Genomic DNA, 20831 nt, shown 5'->3' on the forward strand with positions numbered 1-20831 from the left:
TTGATTGTTGACACAGAGGAAGGATGAGATTATTTGTGAAATTTGACACCAATCTGTTTTTGTGTGAGGCAAAGGATATGAAAAAAATGGCCTGAGCCTGAAAATCATTGCTGACCTAGGTACCATTGATGAAAATTGATAAATGTGCCTCTTCTCTTCATTGGGAATGTTTAAAATGTCTTAAGAACTCTCATAATTGATCTGAACAGACAACCATGAGAACAAAACAAAGAGTGTTGTATGCTAGCGATCAGAGGTAAAAAAGGATTCAGTAATACATCCTGTCACCAGAAATAGGAGCCCATTTACTTTGCTCCAAAATTACCATCAATACTAACTAAAATTTTCATCATAAGTTAGTATAATGCCAATTTGGTACTTGTTCTGGTTGCCTTGGCTTTAGATTTTTTTAGTTGCTAAGATTGGCTTGCTAATCTGCCTTAAGGTGGACGAGGATGTAATTTTCTTCTAAAAAGAAACTTTGTTGTATTATTTTCCTGTTATCACTGTGAAGCTGCTTTGATACAATCTGTATTGTAAAAAGTGCTATAAGCTGTAAATAAAGGTGACTTGACTGTCACTACATGCAACTTTCGTCTCACTTTTCCCATCAAATACAGCACAAGTCATGACACATTAATTATTCAGTGCAGTCAATGATTGACAGACAAATCATAAAATGTAACAATAGTGAATTTAATTATTGAGAAAAATATACAAAACAAATAGTAAAACAGTATTAGTCATCAGGCGAATTTGCTGGCCGGCTCCCAGGTGTCCTCCCAGACTCTGCCACTGTAAAGAGTCCAAAAGTCATCTTACACACAGCATATACAGTACAGCTCACAACTAGTCTTCTGGCTCAAGTTTGAAGATATGTCATCTAAAATAAAGGTTTACCCTTTTTCTGTGGGATAATTTATTTTGGTTTATTTTATATGGTGTTTGTCAAGCATCAGTCATTTTGTTCAAGTGAAAACTGGACTCAGTCGCTTGGACACAGTCATCCCTACAGTCAACCATTTTTAAATGGTTAAGCCGTTTTAAAATCGGCTTAACCGTGTTGCTATACAAATACTCACCACAACGGTGTGGGAACAGAAATGTGATTAAAGGCCTCTATGTCGGCCGCAGAGGGGGTCAGCAAAGACGCAATGGCACAACAAAGGCATCTGCGTCACATCTACATTTAACTATGAATTGGGCTTAAGACCCCCTCAGAGCTGAAGTGGACTAGAAAGTGATCTGCATCATCTCTAAGTGAACTCATAATGTGAACACAAAGAAAGAGTTGTTCACAGGCCTTTTAAATTGGACTACATTTGGTTCATAATGGGAGGTTTCACTTTGTAAAAAGAACTGTATGCTGTTTATCTAACTGTACAGCAAACACTTTATAAAATAGCCCAAACAGAGTTAGCAAATGTATGGGGCAAACAGGTTAGAATGTATTTGCTTCAGATGTCATATGACCAAACTTGAGCCAGATGACTACTTGAAGGCTGGTGTGCACATGTTCTCATGTGTTTAGTTCAGTTCACTTAGATAGTTCTTTGTGCCCAAAACAATTAGCGGTCCCACTTTTACTTCAAAATTCACTTTGAAGGCTGAAAGTTACCAGGTTTTAAAACACTAAGACTGTGTAGCTATTGACTAAATTACATCAGCCATCACTTACCAGGAAGAGCAAGGTAGCCAACGCACTTTCACCTCTGCTGCCTTCCCCTGCAGAAACATGCACACACACACACACACACACACACACACACACACACACACACACACCCCCACACACACACACACACACACACACACACACACACACACACCACACCCACACCCACACACACACAATCAATTTAGTGAAGTTACTGTAATGGTTTTACCATTCAAATAATGATGTTTTTACTTAGCTCTCTATACTGCTGTTCTTACTTGGAACATCATTAAGTTGACAAGAGTACTTATGTATTTTTTGTAAGCTCAATAAAAAATAAGAATATGCTGTTGCATTCTATTTGCATTGTTGTTTTTGTTTAGGATTTACAGTATGTCCCTTACAAAAAATAAGTTAATTCAAGTTTTCTATTAGTATACTTATTTTAAACAAACAATAAAAAAAGTATACTTTATGCTTAAATTTTATAATTCTCAAAAATATACTTTATGTACTTTGTAGAAATACAATTATTACACTTAAGTGTACTTGACTTATACTGAGAGAAAAGTCCAATTATATTTGGCCTTTACTTGTACTCTCTTTTGATCGAGATATACTTAAACGTATAATTAAGTATTCAAAGTATAATTGGCTTTTAGTTTTGTTAACGGTTTTTATCGAGTAGCCTATTAAATAAACTTTTTTTCTTTACATAGTTTTCATATACAGTCTTATGAAACTTGTGAAAATATCATTTAGAATATTGATATAAAACAGATATGTTTCTTATTCAGCATATCTGAAATTTTGTCTAGGCTAGTCCACTGGCATCAGTACATCAGAATTTACTTTAATTGTACTTTACTCTTTCCCCACCATTGACTGAATTTTCCAGCTATCCATGTTTTCACTGTCATACGATAGGATCCGCTATGGCACATAATTTAGTACAGAAACTAAACACACGAGAAGAAAAAACTGAACCAAGTGATAGTAAATTACTCACACAAATGTAAAATAACATGATCATCAAATATTAAACAGCTTGTAATTCAAAACTGCTTAAAACTGCTTGATCATCGTTCTGAATCTAATCAAGTCGCAGTCTTTAACACAAATTTGATTTTCTCAAATTCTTTGTTTAAAATGTTGCCTTTATGAAACTTACAGACATTCAAGTGTGGACAAAAAAGAAAGCATGAAGCTAATAAAATGTTATTAAAGTTAAAGTACAGTTAAATGTATACTTCATAAAATTAACTTGAAGTATACTTTTTTTTCTTGTGAGAGGGTTGATACTTGAAAAAGTTTGATACCTACTGCTCAGTTTCTGTTTTGTCACATTTGGATTGAAAGATGAGACAATATGAGATAATCAGACAGCCTAATGAAAAATATGGTTCTACATCTTACCCCATTCATCCGTCTTTCCAATATTTTATCATATGGATAAATTGTCTGTCGACTGCATTTGCAACCTTAAATGACAAAGGCAAAAAAAAAACTTTGGTTCACTTCAAATGGGTCTGAGTTTGATTGAGGTGTTCATATATGAATCACTGTTCTTAGTTCACTTTGAGGGCTGAAAGAGACCAAGTGTGAATACACCCTGAGTTTGGTCCAATTAAAAGGGGGCTACATGCAGAAACAACTTTACACCCAATGATATACACATGGGGTACAAAGAATAGAAACAAATATACACAATGGGGTGCAAATAATGTCTACTTGCTTTTTGTTTTCTTCTTTTTGGCCAGGGTCGAGGGTGGGGCTTGTGTGGCTCCTGTACCTGTGGCTTAAGGTCCAAGGGGAAAAGATTAAGAATTATATATTCAGTATCTTGGAGAAGTGGCTTAATTAATAGAAGGGGGTGAAATTCACATTGGTTAACTTATTTTATATTAAAGCTGCGGTAGGTAACTTTTGACGCTTAATAAACAGAACTGCTTGCGTCTTGCGGAAGAACATCGTAGCCGGAACTACTTCTCTCTGTTTATGTCTATGAAGAATCACAAAGGTACTGGGTTACTCCGCCGCGGTACCCCCGAAGCAATCTAAAATAGTCCGAATATAAACACTTATTATAGGTGTACCCTAGTGATTCAGGACAAGCTAAAAACACGGTTTGGAAAACGGATTCATGATGTACTCGCTTATTATATACATTTTTCTACATTTTGAACACAAACAAAGTTACGGACTGCAGCTCTGATTGGTTGTTTTTTACCGGGAGCGGATGACTTTTTGCAAATGGCAATAGGAGCACTGGGAGGAGCCAGAGGAGCTTGATTTTTTCACAAATTATCTGTCTCATATTCTACTGTCAGGACATAATGACAGGTTTAACAAATATGTAAAAAAATATATTTTTACAAAAGTTACCTTCTGCAGCTTTAATACAATGATTACAAAACCATGGGGCCAATTTACAGATGGGGTGCAAGGCAAGATTACTTTGTCTTTTCTTTAGTTGAGGTTGGATGGATGGTGGGGCTTGTCTGTCTTGGTCTGGGCTGGATGGTGGGGCTTAAGGTGCAAGGGAAAAAGGTTGAGAATTTTATATTCAGTATCTTGGAGGAGTGGCTTAATTAATTAAAAGAGGTGAAATTCTCCATTTGTAACTTGTTTTATATTGTGCAGTAATTGCAAAAAAAACATAGGACAAATTTACAGATGTGGTGGAATGCAAGCTTACTTACTTTGTCTTTTCCTTGGTGGTAGAAGCTCCACATGCTGCTGAGCCTGAGAGACGATTGGACATAGTTCAAGTGTAATCAGTTGGTGGTCTTGTGGGATTAGCTGGTCTAGGGGCTGGTCTTGCTGGGGCTGGTCTAGGGGCTGGTCTTGCTGGGGCTGGGGCACATCTGTTGTGAAGATAGCAAAAATATGACTTCAGTACAAATTGTCAAAGAAATCAACGACAAACACTAATGAACTATACATAAAACTTATCTTACCATCCAGTTTGATCATGAAGTCATATGCCCTCTTCATGCTGGTTAAGAAACGTGTGTTGTTTTGCGTCGGTGGCAGATGCGTTACTACATCTGCCATCAACTTTCCTGTGCCCTTGTGTCTCTGGCTGATAAATAATATGGGCATATAGCCCAAGGCAGAAAGTTTTTGGACCTGAAATGAAACAAAGTAATTAACACATTTCCAATATATTTTGTTGCTACATTACTACATATATGGCAGTCCATTTACTATTTAAAGACCTAATCTGGCAAAATAATATTTATTAACGCTTTCAAAAAGTGTTAAGTATGTGATGATTAAAGACATATTGTAAAATTAATAAACAGAAATATTAATTCATGAGTATTTCTTAAATTGTAACTGTCAGTAATCGATTTTGTTTGAAAATAATGAATCAGATGTTGTGACAGTAATGAAGATGGCGTCTACTCCACACTGACTTTGAATCAGAAACAGAGGACAGTTTGCTTGGTGTACTACTTGATTCATAGTTCATCCCTATCCCTAGTCCCTGCCATCAGTTACACAAGTATTTTAAGATAAGTATAAGTCTAGAATATTACCTACTTATGTACATACACCAATGCATTTTCAATATTTTTTTTCACAACAGAAGTACACCTGCATATTGTGTATTGGGAGCTTTTTGGCAAACTGTTTATCAGAGCAGCTTGAATGTGATGTACATCTATCACTTGAGTGTCATGTGTTGCAAAATAAATTTAATAGGGATGTATGGTGTGGTTTTTAAAGTGACTGTCTCTCTAAAATTTCATACTGACAAGATGTGCCAACTTCCAACATCCAGGCACGCATGTGAAGCTTGATACATAGCACACAGCAAGGCTGCTATGTCTTCTATCCATCAACAAACACGGTACCAAATATTGTATGTACTTTAGGCTTAATATTGATTATCACTCAATAAATGAAGCATGAGCATTTTTACTTACAGCTATTTGGGCAGAGGCCACCACCCGAGATGCATTTTTGTATTGATGACCCTCTGGCCCCAGTCATCATTAATTTTTGCAGTTTTCAATAACCGCTTGCTTGGCAGTGTGGCAAAACAAGCACTGCAGGTTTTGCGGTTAGCCTGCTGACGGACCTGGCAGCTTGGGCAAGGCCTGAATTTTGGCTTTGTCATTCTGAAATGTACACCCATATAAAAAATATAAATATTAAAAATCATACAGGGATCCAAACACACATGAGTACAAGACAGAGCTAGTCAATCTATTAGCATGTGTCATACAGCAGTAGGCTTTGCTTAACGTATCACTTTTCTAACATTATCAAAGGTAATATATTAGATCTGGATGTTTGCAAGCTGGCAAATTATTTAAGTGCAGAAAAACTATGAAACATAAAGATGCCAAGCGAGCTGTTTGCTTTCCTGTAGTCATAAAACATCTTTGAATACCGGCATTCCTCACAAAACTTAAGTTTGATTTACTTAGACTTCATGCAAACAGCAATATTATCTTATAGGTTGGCCTATATTGTGCAGACTCCTGCAAATTTAATTTGGTGCAATAATCAGGTATTATATGCCAGTCTCTATCTATTAAATTGGTATATTGTGCACTTAAAACAACACCAACAAATTAATCTATATTCTTTGATCCTGACCTTTACACTTTCAGTTGATTAAAGTGACTGAAGAAGAGGCAGCAACCCAGTTCCTCCGTCCCTCTAAAAAACAACCACCACTCAGATGGTAGGGGAGAGAGTCAGGGATGGAGAGAGAGTGAGAGATAGAGATAGAGTGTGTGAGAGAGAGAGAGAGAGAAATAACAAGACAATAAAAAAATACAAATAAGACAATAAACAAGACAAATGTGGCTCTTAGAAGTGCCTAATGTAATGAGGTGCTGTTTTTTTTTAAAGGACAGGGATTAAGGAATCTGCAGAAAAAGAGAAGAACAAATCAAAAAAATAGTAGATCACCAAACTACATATTATAATGGATGGATAAACAAACAGGAATAACACACACACACACACACACACACAGAGAGATATACAGTATATATATATTTATATATCGCAATAATCCATTAATAAGCATTTATACGTTCAAAATAAGTTTATTAATAGATTGTATACACACACACACACACACACCATGTTTTTTAATATATATATATATATATATATATATATATATATATATATATATATATATATATATATATATATATATATATATATATATATATATAAACTCGTAATTGTATTAATTTTGGACGTTTAAATGCCTATTCATTTCTCTTGCTTATTAGACTGTTGTAAGTGACTTACCGTGGTGGAATCGCGCTGGGCATGGGCAATGGTTTCTGTGATGGTCGCGCACAGTGACGCGCTGCACAAAATTGCGCCAAAATATAAATCATAATGAAAAAGTACAGTCTTAATATTTTATATCCTCGCTCAAAATTTTAAAGGGGTCAGCAGAAATGTCTAAGGAAACATGGGTATATGTTAGCAATTACATTTTAACACATCACGCCCCAGAATGCATCCATCTCTTTGCCAAAGGATATGTCCATATTAAGTAATATAAACATTTCCGCAGCAGGCTATTTATCACAACTTCATAATTAGTATTGAGATGAAAGGTCTATAAAAGTATGCTATTGGTATTTTTTTGTTGTTGAGGTGTTATTTTTATTTATTTATTTTTTTGGTCGCAAAAAAAAAAAAAAAAACCCCAACAAAGCAGGCTCACTATATACTATAAGCCATTGCAAATATACCATCGACAATTAAAAATATCCCACTTAAATTAAGGCATGTTTAAGCCTACAGCAAATATGCAGTCCTGCAATTATGCCATTTTAATGTAGCCCAAAATTATATTAAAAAAGAAAAAAGGCGTGATTCCGATTTAGAACAGGGTTTCTGCTCCAATAAAATATATGGTCACTTCACCAATTAATGATTGTAACAGTATTTGCGCAGCATGCTACTGCAAAATACATTAACATAATATTAGCAGCATTAAAATTAATCGCCTGAAACCATACTTTCCAGCGCAGAAAAACCGCTAGATGGATAAGCCAGGTTCGTCAAAATCCAAAGATGAGGGATTTGCATTCAAATATCGGACGACCCTCCTCTACGTTGTCAAGTGACGAATAGGGGGTACCCTCAACGTTGCTTATGGACGTGAGGGGGAAATGACCAAACGGCAGTATGTGACGAATAGGGGTGAGACTGTGTTGAAAAAGCATATGACATGCTATGGAAAGAGAATTAAATTAAGAGATTCAAAGGGACATAGAGAAGGACATCCTACTAAGAGAGTACTGCAAGCTAGCTGGGAAATGGCTCCAAAGTTTGGTTTTGGATGGATAGGAGGATAGCTAGAGATTTGAGGGTAAGCGAAAAAGAGTTCTGCCCAACTATTGTAGGTCCTGACGTTCTATATGGAAGATTGAAACCATGGAAGTTGATTTTGAATTACATCAAATCAAAACACTACAGACATGTGGATGATAAATACAGAGATTATATTCAGATTTATACAGATCGCTAAAAAGATCTTGAAACAGGAAGGACTGGCAATTTTTGTAGTTAATTATTGACACACTGTTTTCCTAATGAATGTTGTTCAGTTGCTTTGACGCAATGTATTTTGTTTAAAGCGCTATATAAATAAAGGTGACATGAGTTTACCTGACTTAATCAAGGAGGTGAGGAAAGCAAACAAACCACAAATGATCCTAATACAGTTGAGTTATGCTATCATGTTGGCATTAGAAAGGAGGACAAAATAAATTAAGTTTTAATTGGAAGTGATTCATTGTCAGCACAGTTCAGTCTCAGGACAAGTATGTCCAATAGAAAAGTATAGTCTGGAAAAAAGCTGTGAGAAAATGGCAACGTCAGTGAAGCAGCGAAGCTAAAGGGAGAAATTTGAATGCCATTCAAAATAAAGTTGGTCCATAGAGGAATTGGGAAGGGACTAGGAGAGAAGAAATAGTGATGAAAAGATTAGGAATAGGACACAGTCATTTAAATAGTACATTACACATTATAGGGAAGCATCCTACTGGTTTTTGTGAGTATTTTAAGAAATTAAAACCATAAAACCGAAGTTATGAAGAACAGAGGAGAAATATGATTAAGAATTAAGAAGAGATGGGTTGGCAGGGGCGTGTATTAAAGATATACTGCAAAGTGGTGTGATTAGAAAAAGCAGGGGAGAAAAACTATCTCTTATTTAGAATGGGTCTGAAAACAAGATGGAGGACATAAACTGGAATAACATCGCTGGAGAATAATCCAGAAGATGGCGGTAATGCAATGCTCTTGAATGCAAGCCGCATTTTAACCTCAAAGAAGAAGAAGAAGTAGTTCAGCGTTTGCTTTCAGTTTTCAATCATGACCAGACCATCACAATGATGCAGACACATCAGCGTTTGTGGATCATTTTACCATGTTTTATTGCATTATTGGCCGTGACCATTACATGTGGTGAGTGTGTGGAACAATTCATTTGATTCCAAAATATGCAGATATTATTTTATTATTGGTAGCTTTGTGCGTAACAATGTCAAAAAGTAACATTTTAATCAAGTTTTATAGACAGCCATCACGGTCTCATTTCAAGTACCTTAAAGTATGCTAGCAAATAGCACAGTATGTCAACGTATTACCATCAGAAGTATACAGTAACGTTACTTCTTGGTGAGGAGCTGTCAATCCAAAAAAGTTATTCGAGCTGCAAGAATAGCGAAAATCTGGCTTTTTTGACTACATCTAAATTGTGTAAATGATTATATATTGTTTCGATTTTAATTATAAGATAATTGAGTATATTTGCACATTGTTAATTGTTTACGTTTTTATATTTATAAATTGAAGAAGATGAGGCCCCGATCCGTTGTTAAATGTGTTATTGGTTCCCACTAGCGTTCATCCGTTGTTAATGCCGTTGTGTTTTGTGTAACAGCTCCTGCGGGCTCACTTTTGTTCCTGTGTCTCTGCTCTATGGCTCTACTATGGAAGCTAAAGATCAAGAATCGCTCCATATCGAGTCTTTTGGCTCAGTATGTGGCTGTGAAAGCAGTGGGCTGGCTGGGGAGTCGCCAGAGAAACAGACTAGAGTCAGACACACGGGACATTCATCGCGTTCAGGAGGAAACTCTGCTCCAGCGTCTGCAGAAACACTCCGACACCGTTTACGGCAAGCTCTACCAGTTCAGATCAATTAAAGGTGATTGATTTGAACAATTATATATATTTATCTTTTTTTTTTTTTTTTTTTTTTTTTACGTATAATAGAATCATATGTTTGATAATTGTATACAGAAAATTTGCAGTGTTGTGTGCAGTTCATTTACATTTTACTTGTTTGCTTCTATGGAATGGAAATAACCAGTCAGATGTGCTACCATCTTGTCATAAAATGTATGTCTTAGTTTTTATTGTATCATTTCAGATACTGAAACATTTCAACAGCACCATCCGGTCACGGATTATAACCATTATGAAAAGTTTGTGGAGCGTGTGGCTAAAGGAGAGCAGAATGTTTTAATATCGGAAAAGCCTCTTATTCTGGCTATGACATCGGGAACATCTGGATCCAGCCGTATGCTTTTGAGCACCAAAGACACCAACACAGAATTCTTCCTACAGGTCACAACACATACATATTCTTAAAAGTACAAAATGATGTCTGCATTACTAGTTGCACCTTACTAAATGGGACAAAATAATGGGTAAAGATTTGTAGAAAATGCAGTGGGTACATTAGCCCCCCTTTAAAATTATCACTGGACACAGTTTTTATTGTATTTACTCAGTGCAACTTATAACATGCAAGTGAAGGATGTAACACCAACATGTATGAAAAAAAAAATCTCTGAGTTGGAAAAAGAATCACCCACTCATAAAAATGGCTTGTAAACTCATTTGACTATAAAATTATCAGCTGTGGTCATTTTGATAAGCTCAGCATGAAAAGAGCTTTCCTGGAGCAATTCAGTCATTGGTAGTGCAACCGAAGCAAACAATCATCTATAGGCAGTAATTTCATCAATTCTTAAACTTACAATCTAGCAGACAGCACTGAATATGTATTGTACTCCAACAGCCTGCCAAGTCTTTGTCCGTTTCCAAAGAGCTTGAGAAGAAGCTGTCTATTATATCTGTATACTTTTCTGGCAGGGGGTGACAATTTGTCTAGATGCCATGAGGCAAGCCTTTCCAGCCACTGACTGTCTCCAGAAAACCCTGAAGCTCTTTTACTCGCCCATTTTTCGTCAGAGTGAGGCAGGTGTTCCTATTGGCCCCAACTCCTCAACTCCTGCCTCCTCTAAACACATGCTGCATCTGTACACCACGCCAGCACCCGTCTATCAGGTAGGTGGGAGATAAATATGAATTTAATATGATATTTAGCGACAATAATAGCCAGAGGTGTATTGAGTATCTGATTTTAACAGTACTCAAAGATGCACTAGAGACATTCCAGTGAACATCAAGAAAGAGGTGATTTGTTAGTAGGATTCAGATTTTTTTAAATAAGTATTAATTAATAAAGATTCTAATATCAGAAATTATTCTAATGTCAGAAACCAAATATCCAAAGAAGGTCAAACATTAAATTTTACTGCCGTAAAACTCACCCCCCCTCTTCTAGTGTTAGCCTCTCCATTGCAAGGTAGACCATTGAAAAAACCCAAAACATTTGAGTTACAACTGCATCTGTCTCTCTTAATACAGATAACTCTTATCAATTTATTTGTCACCTGCTGGAGAGGAGATCTTAGAACACTGGAAACCGAATGAAAAATACAGTTTTTGCTCAGAACAAACTGAAATGTAAAAAGATTTGAGTCTTTCCAAGTTGAGTCCCGAGTCTTCTTGATAATGTCTGATTGATCAGATAAAACAAAGACTAGATGATGATCTGACATGACATTGCTCTGCCGCAGAATTTCAATGCCATTAACATCAATTCCATGTCACAGTATTAAATCTAAAGTATGATTCTGACAATGAGTAGGCCCTGACACATGTTGTCTAATCCCAGTGGAGTTCAGAAGGTCTCTAAATGCTGATCCCAGTGCCCAAGTCCACAACCCTGTTGTGAAGGCACTGGAAGTCAGCTAAAAGAGCCAACAAACTAAATAAAAAAATGTTTAACTGTAGATTATCTGATCAGAACACTAATTTATAGAATCTAAAAGACACTGTTGGTTATGTCTCTAGGTGGTGAATGAGAGCGACGCCTTGTATCTCCATCTGCTGTTTGGGCTGAAAGACCGCAATCTTGGCATGCTGGAATCCAACTTCTGCTCTACCGTCTTTTATGCCTTCAAGGCCCTGCAGGTACACCGAGGTCCAAACTTTTGAGGCAACCAATGAAAATGCTTCAATATTACATTATTTATTGCAAAATATGTAATCATAATTTCATTTTGAATGATCATCTAGTAGTTCACCTCAATTATTATATCATTTATTTTGTATCTTGCTTCCCAAACCTGTCTTGGAGGCCCCCCTGCCTTTGGAGGCAGCATCCCAAGGCAGGAAGGCATCAAGGCACGTTCGAATCCAAATTCTGCTTTACTTCCTGTCTCCAGAGGTACCTTCTTCTGATCGAATTTAAAAGGCAGCATAGATGTATCCTTTGCTGCCTTTGATATCCCATAATCCTATTTATTCCATTCCGTGATGGTTGAGATAAAAAAAAACGATGGTGTCTGGAAGTTGCCTTTGGTTCTAGCGAGAAATCAGTATTGGAGTATCACAAAAACTTGTTTGATTTTGTTGTAGATCATTAAACTATTATGCTGCCTCAGAAGTCGGTCCGAAATCAGTTTCATGAGGTGCTTCATGCAAAAACGCTGCATGCAAAGTCATTGCTTCATACAGCAGCAAGTCAGCTGCATAAGTTTTCGGATGCAGCCAAAATGTGCAGGGCAGGGGGTCCTCCAGGACAGGTTTGGGAAGCAATGTTTTAAGGTTAAAATGCTATCAGGTGAACAGGAATGCTAAATTTGCTTATTTGATTAGTGACGAAGTCATAATGAAGAATTCATTTGAAATCATAAATGTTTTAAAACTTTTGCTGTTGTAAAAGACGAAAATGTAAGTTTTTCAGTGTAGTCTGAGTCAGTACAGTTAAAGAGAAAGATCCTGAGTAGCAGTCTGTGTATGTGCATTTAGGAGCGTTGGAAAGATCTTGTGGTGGATGTGGAAGTGGGCACGATCAACTCCGGTCTGAGCCTGAAGGCTGATGTGCGCCGTGCTCTAGAGAAACTGATGAAGCCAGATCCAGATAGAGCTGCTGAGCTCACAGCCCAGTTTGAGGAAGGCTTTGAGAGGATCGCACTCAGAATATGGCCCCAGTTACACCTGGTTCTGACAGTGGATTCGGGTTCTAACCAGATTTATGGGGAGATGTTACGGCGGCACTACTGTAAAGATATCCCGTTTTACTCCCCTTTCTACGCTGCCACTGAAGGTGTGTTTGTATGTGGATGCATGTGTGTACATTTCTGAACTGGATAGTGATATTTTAAAATAATAACCCATGATAGGTCTCAGTGTTATTGTTTTTTCCATGGGCTTGGAAAGTTGGAAGGGTTAAGTTTCAGATTACAGAATGCCTAAAATTTTATTTTTGTGCATAAACCCTAGGATTACTATAGGTATACTACTGGTCAAAAGTTTGAAATTATAACAATTTTATTGAAATTTATATTTGAAAGTCATTTCTGAGGTGTGTTTCCCAAAAGCAACTATGGTCGCAAGTTCTGTCCATGACCATAGTTAGCTAACGATGCTTTTGATAAACGCACCCCAGCACAGCAACTGGCAACTTGCATATGTAAAGTTGTAAACGAGCTGTATACTTGCATAGAGTACAGTTCACATGCATGCAGTAGTTGAATATAATGATCTGTAATTCATGTTTCAGGCCTGATAGGTGTGAACCTGTGGCCTCAGCAGGAGAGCAGACAATATCTCCTATGTCCCCGCTCCATGTTCTGTGAGTTTATACCAGAGGAGGATCTGGATTCAGAACAGCCCAAAACTCTCCTGATGGAGCAGCTTCAGGAAGGACATAACTATGAGTTGCTGGTCACCAACGCTTCAGGATTATTCAGGTCAGGTACATGATCCTGCTTCTACACGTTAGTGATGGCGCTTTTGAAACACTGCTTCATGAAGCTTGGAAACCTTTACGAATATTTTCTTTATAAACTGAATCAAAGTGCATATCAAAATCCCAGTCATGTGAATTGACTTTTCAAAATTGGGATTTATACATCATCTGAAAGCTGAATTAAAAAGCTTTAGGATATGACAATATTTGGCTGAGATACAACTATTTGAAGATCTGGAATCTGAGGGTGCAAGAACAATCTAAATACTGAGAAAATTGTCTTTAAAGTTGTCCAAATTAAGTTCTTAGCAATGCATATTATTAATCAAAGTTTTTATTTATTTATGGTAGAAAATTTAAAATATATATTCATGGAACGTGATGTTTACTTAATATACTAATGATTTTTGGCATAAAAGAGAAATTTCGATAATTTTGACTAGGGCTGTCACTTTTAGTTCGAAATCGATTGCACAATCAATCGGACCAACCAAAAAAAGTTTTGAAAATGAAAATAGGGAATCGATTTTGAACAATTATTGTACACTATTCATTTTAAAAGAATAAAACAATTAAAAAAATATAGATGTAACAAAACTCACAAACCAGCAGAAAAAGAAAAAAAAAATTCTGAAAGTGCAGTAGGCGTTGCGAAAGCTACACAGAAAATACCAGCAATTTTATGCGCCTATAATTGGCAGTAATACCCCCACCTTGCACAGCTGGCAATGAAGTACCTGAGTTGAAGCACTGATAACCTCTCTGACCAGCTGCAGTCCACTCTTTGTGAATCTCCCCCACATTTTTTAATGGGTTTTGTTTCACAATCTTCTCCAGGGTGCGGTTATCCCTGTTGCTTGTACACCTTTTTTTTCTACAACATCTTTTCCTTCTCTTCGCCTCTCTATTAATGTTCTTAGACACAGAGCTCTGTGAACAGCCAGCCTCTTTTGCAATGACCTTTTGAGTCTTTCCCTCCTTGTGCGAGGTGTCAATGGTCGTCTTTTGGACAACTGTCAAGTCCGCAGTCTTCCCCATGATTGTGTAGCCTATAGAACTAGACTGAGAGACCATTAAAGGCCTTTGCAGGTGTTTTGAGTTAATTAACTGATTAGAGTGTGGCACCAGGTGTCTTCAATATTGAACCTTTTCACAATATTCTAATTTTCTGACATAATGAATTCTGGATTTCAGCCGATTGTCCTGCAGGTGACCGCACAAATCTGTCTTCTTATGATGCACTTTGGATGCTTTTGGTAAACAGACGGTAATATTAAGATCAATCATACGATCGTTTTTACGAACTTCTTAGTGTTACAAAGCTTTTGGGAAATGCAGCCCTGGCCAGTGCAAAAAAAAAATAAAAAAATGAAAGATCCATGTGAGAGGAAAAAATACAATAAAAATAGGACTGCACATTTGTGTTACACATGCATACTATGCCAATGATAGCTGCACAACACAAACTGTACACATACCTTAGCATACAAATAAAAACAAAAAAGTATATTTTAAGCTTTACTGTTAAACTTACTGTTTGAACTGCAAATGCGAATGCTATTTTCATGCGCATCTCGTCAGTAAAGGCGCTCCTGTGATTAAAAGTACATCTCCAGCACATGGGTTCAGATAAGGGTTGCCAGGTTTTCAAAACAAATCCTGCCCACTTGCTTCTCAAAACTAGCCCAATCGCATTTCCAGGAGGTTCGCCGATAAAAATTGCGTCCCGGGGTTAAAATACATGTTTTTTGGCAGAGTTGCCTTGGTAAAATTCGCATTTTAGAGGCTAAAAATCAAGTTACTGGTATTGAGGTCGCTTCAGCTCGCAGACATGAAAAACAACCGCAGACTTGGCAACACTGTACAAATAACGTGATGTTTAGCCCCTAAAATGCTAATTTTACCAAGGGAACCCCACCCAAAAAAAATTATTTTATCGCCCGGAACAAATTGGGCGGGTTTTGTTTTGAAAACCTGGCAATCCTGATCTGAACGCACGTGCTGGAGATATACCACTAATCACAGGAGTGCCTTTACTGAAAATGTGCATGAAAATCGCATTAAATTTTATGTGCATGAAAATCGCATTAGATTTTATGTGCATGAAAATCGCATTAGATTTTTTGCACAGCCATATTATGAATTATGAAATGTTTTTAACATGAATGATGAATCAAATAAGTCATTAAGTTACTTTACCTGTGAACAGCCAGTGCTGTAATGCAGTTTTTGAATATGGTTCTTTAAGGACATGGATGATGCCATGAATTAGTGTATTGGATATAAAAAAAAAAATAATAATAATTTATTTAGAGGAAGTAAAATATTGAAGAAATTGGTGAAACAATGTAGTGGACATTCTCTAAAGTCTGTCATCTGTGTTTTTCAGGTATCGCATTGGAGATGTTGTGAAAGTAGTTGGGTTTCATAACCAGTGTCCCAAAGTGGAGTTTCAGTATAGGTACACATTTTTATTATACATTAAGTAATCAAATGTTTCTTAAACTATAAATACAACTGAGTGTCCTCAGGTGGTACACCGCACAACACTTTGGAGTCATTTTTTTTTTTAAATGTTGTAATTACAATTTCTTGTTACATTTGGAATATTTTTATGTGTCTACAAGATATTTGGCAGTGCGAAATGTGAATAGGGATGTGAAGGTTTCTGCAGTTGCTTCATTCTTGTAGCTCAAACAGTAGAGTGTAGGACTTGCAATACTAAGATTATGGGTTTTGATTACCAGGGAATGCATGAACTTGAAATAGTATTCATGTTATGTTTGATGGTGTTATATTCTGACTAATCACTGGAGCAGTATTATTCAGTTTGCCCTTGCAGTAGTATATATTATTATGCATGCTTCTACAGTCATTACACTTTCTAACAAATTCATACATGCCTATTTTATTTTTTTTATTTTTTTATTTAAGTCTGAAAAAGCTGAAGATAGTACCTTATCTGAGATTTTGAGAAGCACTTATCTAATCAATCATGTTTGTTTAACGTGTGTGTTCAGGCGTGGTCAGATGTTGAGCGTGCGTGGTGAGAAAGTGTCTGAATCACTGTTTTTGGGGGCTCTTAAGAAAGCAGTGACACAGTGGCCGGGAGCCAGACTAATAGACTACAGCTGTGTTGAGAGTGGCATTTTAGGTAATGTTTGTCTTTTATGAATTCCTTCGAATTTTAAAGCAATGTTCCAGGAACATTACAATTTAAACTCTTTATAGCAGTTTGTGATTATTTCTGCTGTTATACGTGTGAATTGTGTTATAGAATTACGTCTGGGTCTATCTGGGTAAACATCAGTATAATGTATGTTTTGTATCGAATCTGGAAACGTGAATTGAGCTTTACTAAGGTTGATGTTTTATGTAATACTGAAAGGCAAATAAATGCATTAAATGTTGCATTTAATTTGTTGTTTGTGTTTACTGTAGGCAGTGAATCTGGAATAGCTCAGCCGCATTATCTTGTGTTTGTTGAGCTAAACGGTGTGAGGAACCTCTCAGAGGAACAAAGATATAAGGTGATTATCTGTAATGTTGATTTAAGAACTTTGAAGAGACCCTTCTCTTTAACTGCTCGTAATATTCTAGAATGCTTTTTAAATCCAACAGTTAGACCACTGCCTACAGGAGGACTCTGATATCTATCGATCCTTCAGGATGAAGGGCAGCATTGGACCAATGAGAGTTCAGCTCGTTCGTGAGGGAACTTTCCAAGACCTGAAAAATCGCATGATGGCCTTCTCCAGTGCTTCGTCCAACAACTTCAAAATTCAACGTGTGATTCGCAGCAGAGAGATGGCGGACTTTCTACTGCAGAGGGCTTTTTCATGAGCATTTCAATTAGAGATGAATGAAGTGTCATTTTTGGCAATGTTAAAATATTTTCTGCTGTCCTAATTTTATATGCAGAGATGGTAGGTTGTTATATTGATTCCTTTGAAAAGTGTACCGGTGTGGTAGTAACATTTTCAAAGCAGATTTCCATTTGAGCATTCAGACCTGCCAAACACAGGAACATTGGCTCAACCTTTGGTGCGAGTTTAGGGTGGCACTTTCTGTTTGTCCAAGCAATGAAAATCACAAGGATTGTTTGGAATTTTTTTTTTAAAGATCTGCTTGATGCTGCTGGAGAGATGGTATTTAAACCAGGTCATGGAGGACCCCAATACTGCACATTTTGTATGTTTTCCTTCTTTAGCACACAATGTTTCTATAGGTAGTAATTTATTCATGGTAAATTACTGTAGTGTAGAGTATGCTTCCTGCCTCAGTTTCCATTTCCAAAAACCTGAGTAACTTTCAGGCTATGTTCATGCTAATAGTTTGTTCTGACCAAATGAGACAGTCCATCATCAGACTGTAATGTAATTGAAAGCTTGTGAATTATAATCTGGTACAAAAATTGAAATATAATAATCATTATTATTATTAGCTCACAAAATCTATTTCACTGATATCCAATATTACCAGTGATGGATTTTTTTCTTTTGGACATTACTTGAAACCACACAAGACCGTATCAAGTGCATGCACTGCACATTGCTACATTGTTTTTAGGGCTCAATAGCAGTTCAGCATTTATGACTGACATTGTGAAATATTATATTACTTTTTTTAGTTTTTAATGCAGTATGGAATGTATCTGTGGAATACAAAATATTTACTTCTAATAGTTCAAGCTGTATTAAAAGTCTTCTAGAGCCATATAACTTTGTGTGAGGAACAAACCCTAATTGAAGTCTATACATTTGACCAGTTATTCTGGTCAAGTTCCAGTTCTTCTGGCCTCAGCCTAGGCTTGGACTTGAATAAGCTGGTTTCAAACACATACAAAACCTGAATGAAGGTGGTCTTGAGGTGGAAGGTGGTATTCCACCTATTTTAAACACCTTAGTCTAATTCTGAATCACAGCAGTAAGGGAAAGCCAAATTAAAAATCAGGTTCCAAAGTAAATCCATTTCCAATCGATGATTTAATATACTGATTGTAAACAGAAAATGTGACCCTATCAAACAAGGTAAACTAATAAGCAGGTCAGCTAGCATACAACTATTAAATAAAACAGAAATTAATGCACTTAAATTGTGTACATAGAGTCTAGTTCTTCAAAATAAGGTAAACCACAGACCTGGCAAATGCTGATGTAAACTGGAATCTTCTGTAGAACTCAAGATATGCTAGAGTTTTCTGATGAGTAAAGACCTCCTTGGTGAGGCTGTTGGCAATCACCTGTGTTTTGCTGGACTGCATGGGGAACAGCTCAACCTACTTGCTGAAATAATTCTTAATGATAGGAAGGTATTGATTCAACCTTGGTTTTTTTTTTTGGGAACGGGTCCATAAGGTCAGTACCCAACATATGGTCAGGCTCCACCACCAACGTAGATTTTAAATATCCATGGAGATCCATGTATTCTTGTATTTCTGACAGATTTGGCACAACTTGAATGGTTACCAAACATCATTATGTGTCGCTGGACTGTCTACAACATTCGTCAGCTTAAGGTTTTTAATGGATCATTTGGCATTTCAGCCTTTCTGATTTCCTCCCAGCTGATGGGTAGATTTCTATTATCACCTCCTATACATAATCTACATTAGAGTGAGTCAGGAACAACATTGAATTGCCCTTTGCTTTACTATGGAACCACAGAGAAGGATAGCCCATCTCATCAAATGGTGATGTTGGACTGGATACTGATCCAGGTACTGCCGTCACTTCTCTACTGGACAAACTACAGCAAGACATTACTTTTTGGTGTACTATGTTTCAGTTCTTGGAAGTAATTGGAAGCATAAGCAATCATTCTTATTTGTCTGACATTTGTGTTAACACAAATTGATTTTACTTGCATCCATTTGAACTTTCAAGAGTTTAGTTAAGTCTGGTGGCATGAGACCTTTGCTGCCATTCCACTTTCCTTCCCCAACAAATATCCTTCTTCATGAAAGCATTTAATGGAATGGCCCATTACTGGAAAAAAGAGACTTGAATCAGTGATACCATTGTGATTGACCGAGCAACAATTGAACATCTTATTGTGGGCAGCAACCTCTTTACAGAATGGCGTGTTAGTCTTGCTTTTCCAGTGTGATTTTTTTTTGGGGGGGTGGGGGTGTAACATCAAGCATGCATAATGAACTGATCACAGGAACTGCTTTGTGAACAGACACAAAAGGAACTTGGCTTATTTACACAATAAATGTAAAGAGTTAAAGAGTACTGTTTTTGACATATATACAATCTTACCTATACGTATTGGGGTATGAGTGAGCGTTTAACATTTCGGAATCATGTTTGGTTTCTATGCATTCAGCACAATGCATCTGGAAGGTGTAAAAAGTCAATAATATGTTGGTAAAACATTGAAGACTGTTCCAACTGTGTTTATTTTTTATTATTTTTTTTTTTTTGATGCACCAGAGTGGGCAATTTTGTGGCTAGACATTTTAATGACAGCCAATCACTTTGGCACCAAGTTGCAATTGAGATTGCAATCAAGTGCAGTTCCTTATGAAGGAAAGATGTACCCTTGAGTTCAGAGCTACAAGAAAGGCTTCTGATTATAATTTTTTTTCTTGAAGGGAAGTTTGGGGAAACAATAAAAGCAAACAAATTACCTCATTGAAACTCCACTAATGTCAATTAAAAAAAAGCCAACACATTTTCCGTCCCAAGTTGTCCGATAGTTAAAATCATGCCCCAACATATGTCATGGTGTCAAAATTATACCTCTGCATGTGCACTATAATTTTACGATGATAATTGTTTGATGCCATAGGCCTATAGGTGGCAAATGATTATCATGGAAAGTATTGCAATAAAGACACCAAAGGGCGCTTTTATACTGGTTGCTAAAATTTTTATTGGTAACAGTCTATAGTATCTAATTTAGATTGATTTAATCAATTTACATTTGAAATAAAATACAACACATACAGTACAAACCAAAAGTTTGGACACCTTCTCATTGAAAGAGTTTTCTTTATTTTCATGACTGAATATTGTAGATTTACACTGAAGACATCAACGGCTATTTGACCAAGAAGGA

General features: G+C 36.6%; 2 protein-coding genes across 2 annotated transcripts; one reads left to right on the forward strand and one right to left on the reverse strand.

The window, feature by feature from the left end:
* Positions 1-713: 713 nt before the first annotated feature.
* Positions 714-6647, reverse strand: LOC113072459 (uncharacterized). Its single transcript, XM_026245437.1, has 9 exons — positions 6272-6647; positions 5593-5787; positions 4618-4789; positions 4360-4524; positions 4115-4186; positions 3393-3455; positions 3074-3138; positions 1679-1725; positions 714-795 (listed from the first exon to the last, which is right to left on the reverse strand). Exons 3-9 carry the CDS (start codon positions 4760-4762, stop codon positions 747-749), a joined length of 606 nt encoding a protein of 201 aa, XP_026101222.1. The 5' UTR covers positions 4763-4789; positions 5593-5787; positions 6272-6647; the 3' UTR covers positions 714-746.
* Positions 6648-8930: 2283 nt separating this feature from the next.
* Positions 8931-20147, forward strand: ghdc (GH3 domain containing). Its single transcript, XM_026245438.1, has 11 exons — positions 8931-9121; positions 9600-9863; positions 10089-10285; positions 10817-11011; positions 11864-11983; positions 12824-13121; positions 13578-13767; positions 16156-16227; positions 16787-16920; positions 17208-17296; positions 17388-20147. The coding sequence occupies exons 1-11, from the start codon at positions 9046-9048 to the stop codon at positions 17607-17609; spliced, it is 1857 nt and encodes a 618-aa protein (XP_026101223.1). The 5' UTR covers positions 8931-9045; the 3' UTR covers positions 17610-20147.
* The last annotated feature ends 684 nt before the right edge of the window (positions 20148-20831 follow it).

This window comes from Carassius auratus, unplaced genomic scaffold (assembly GCF_003368295.1).
Source record: "Carassius auratus strain Wakin unplaced genomic scaffold, ASM336829v1 scaf_tig00009130, whole genome shotgun sequence".
Lineage (NCBI taxonomy): Eukaryota > Metazoa > Chordata > Actinopteri > Cypriniformes > Cyprinidae > Carassius > Carassius auratus.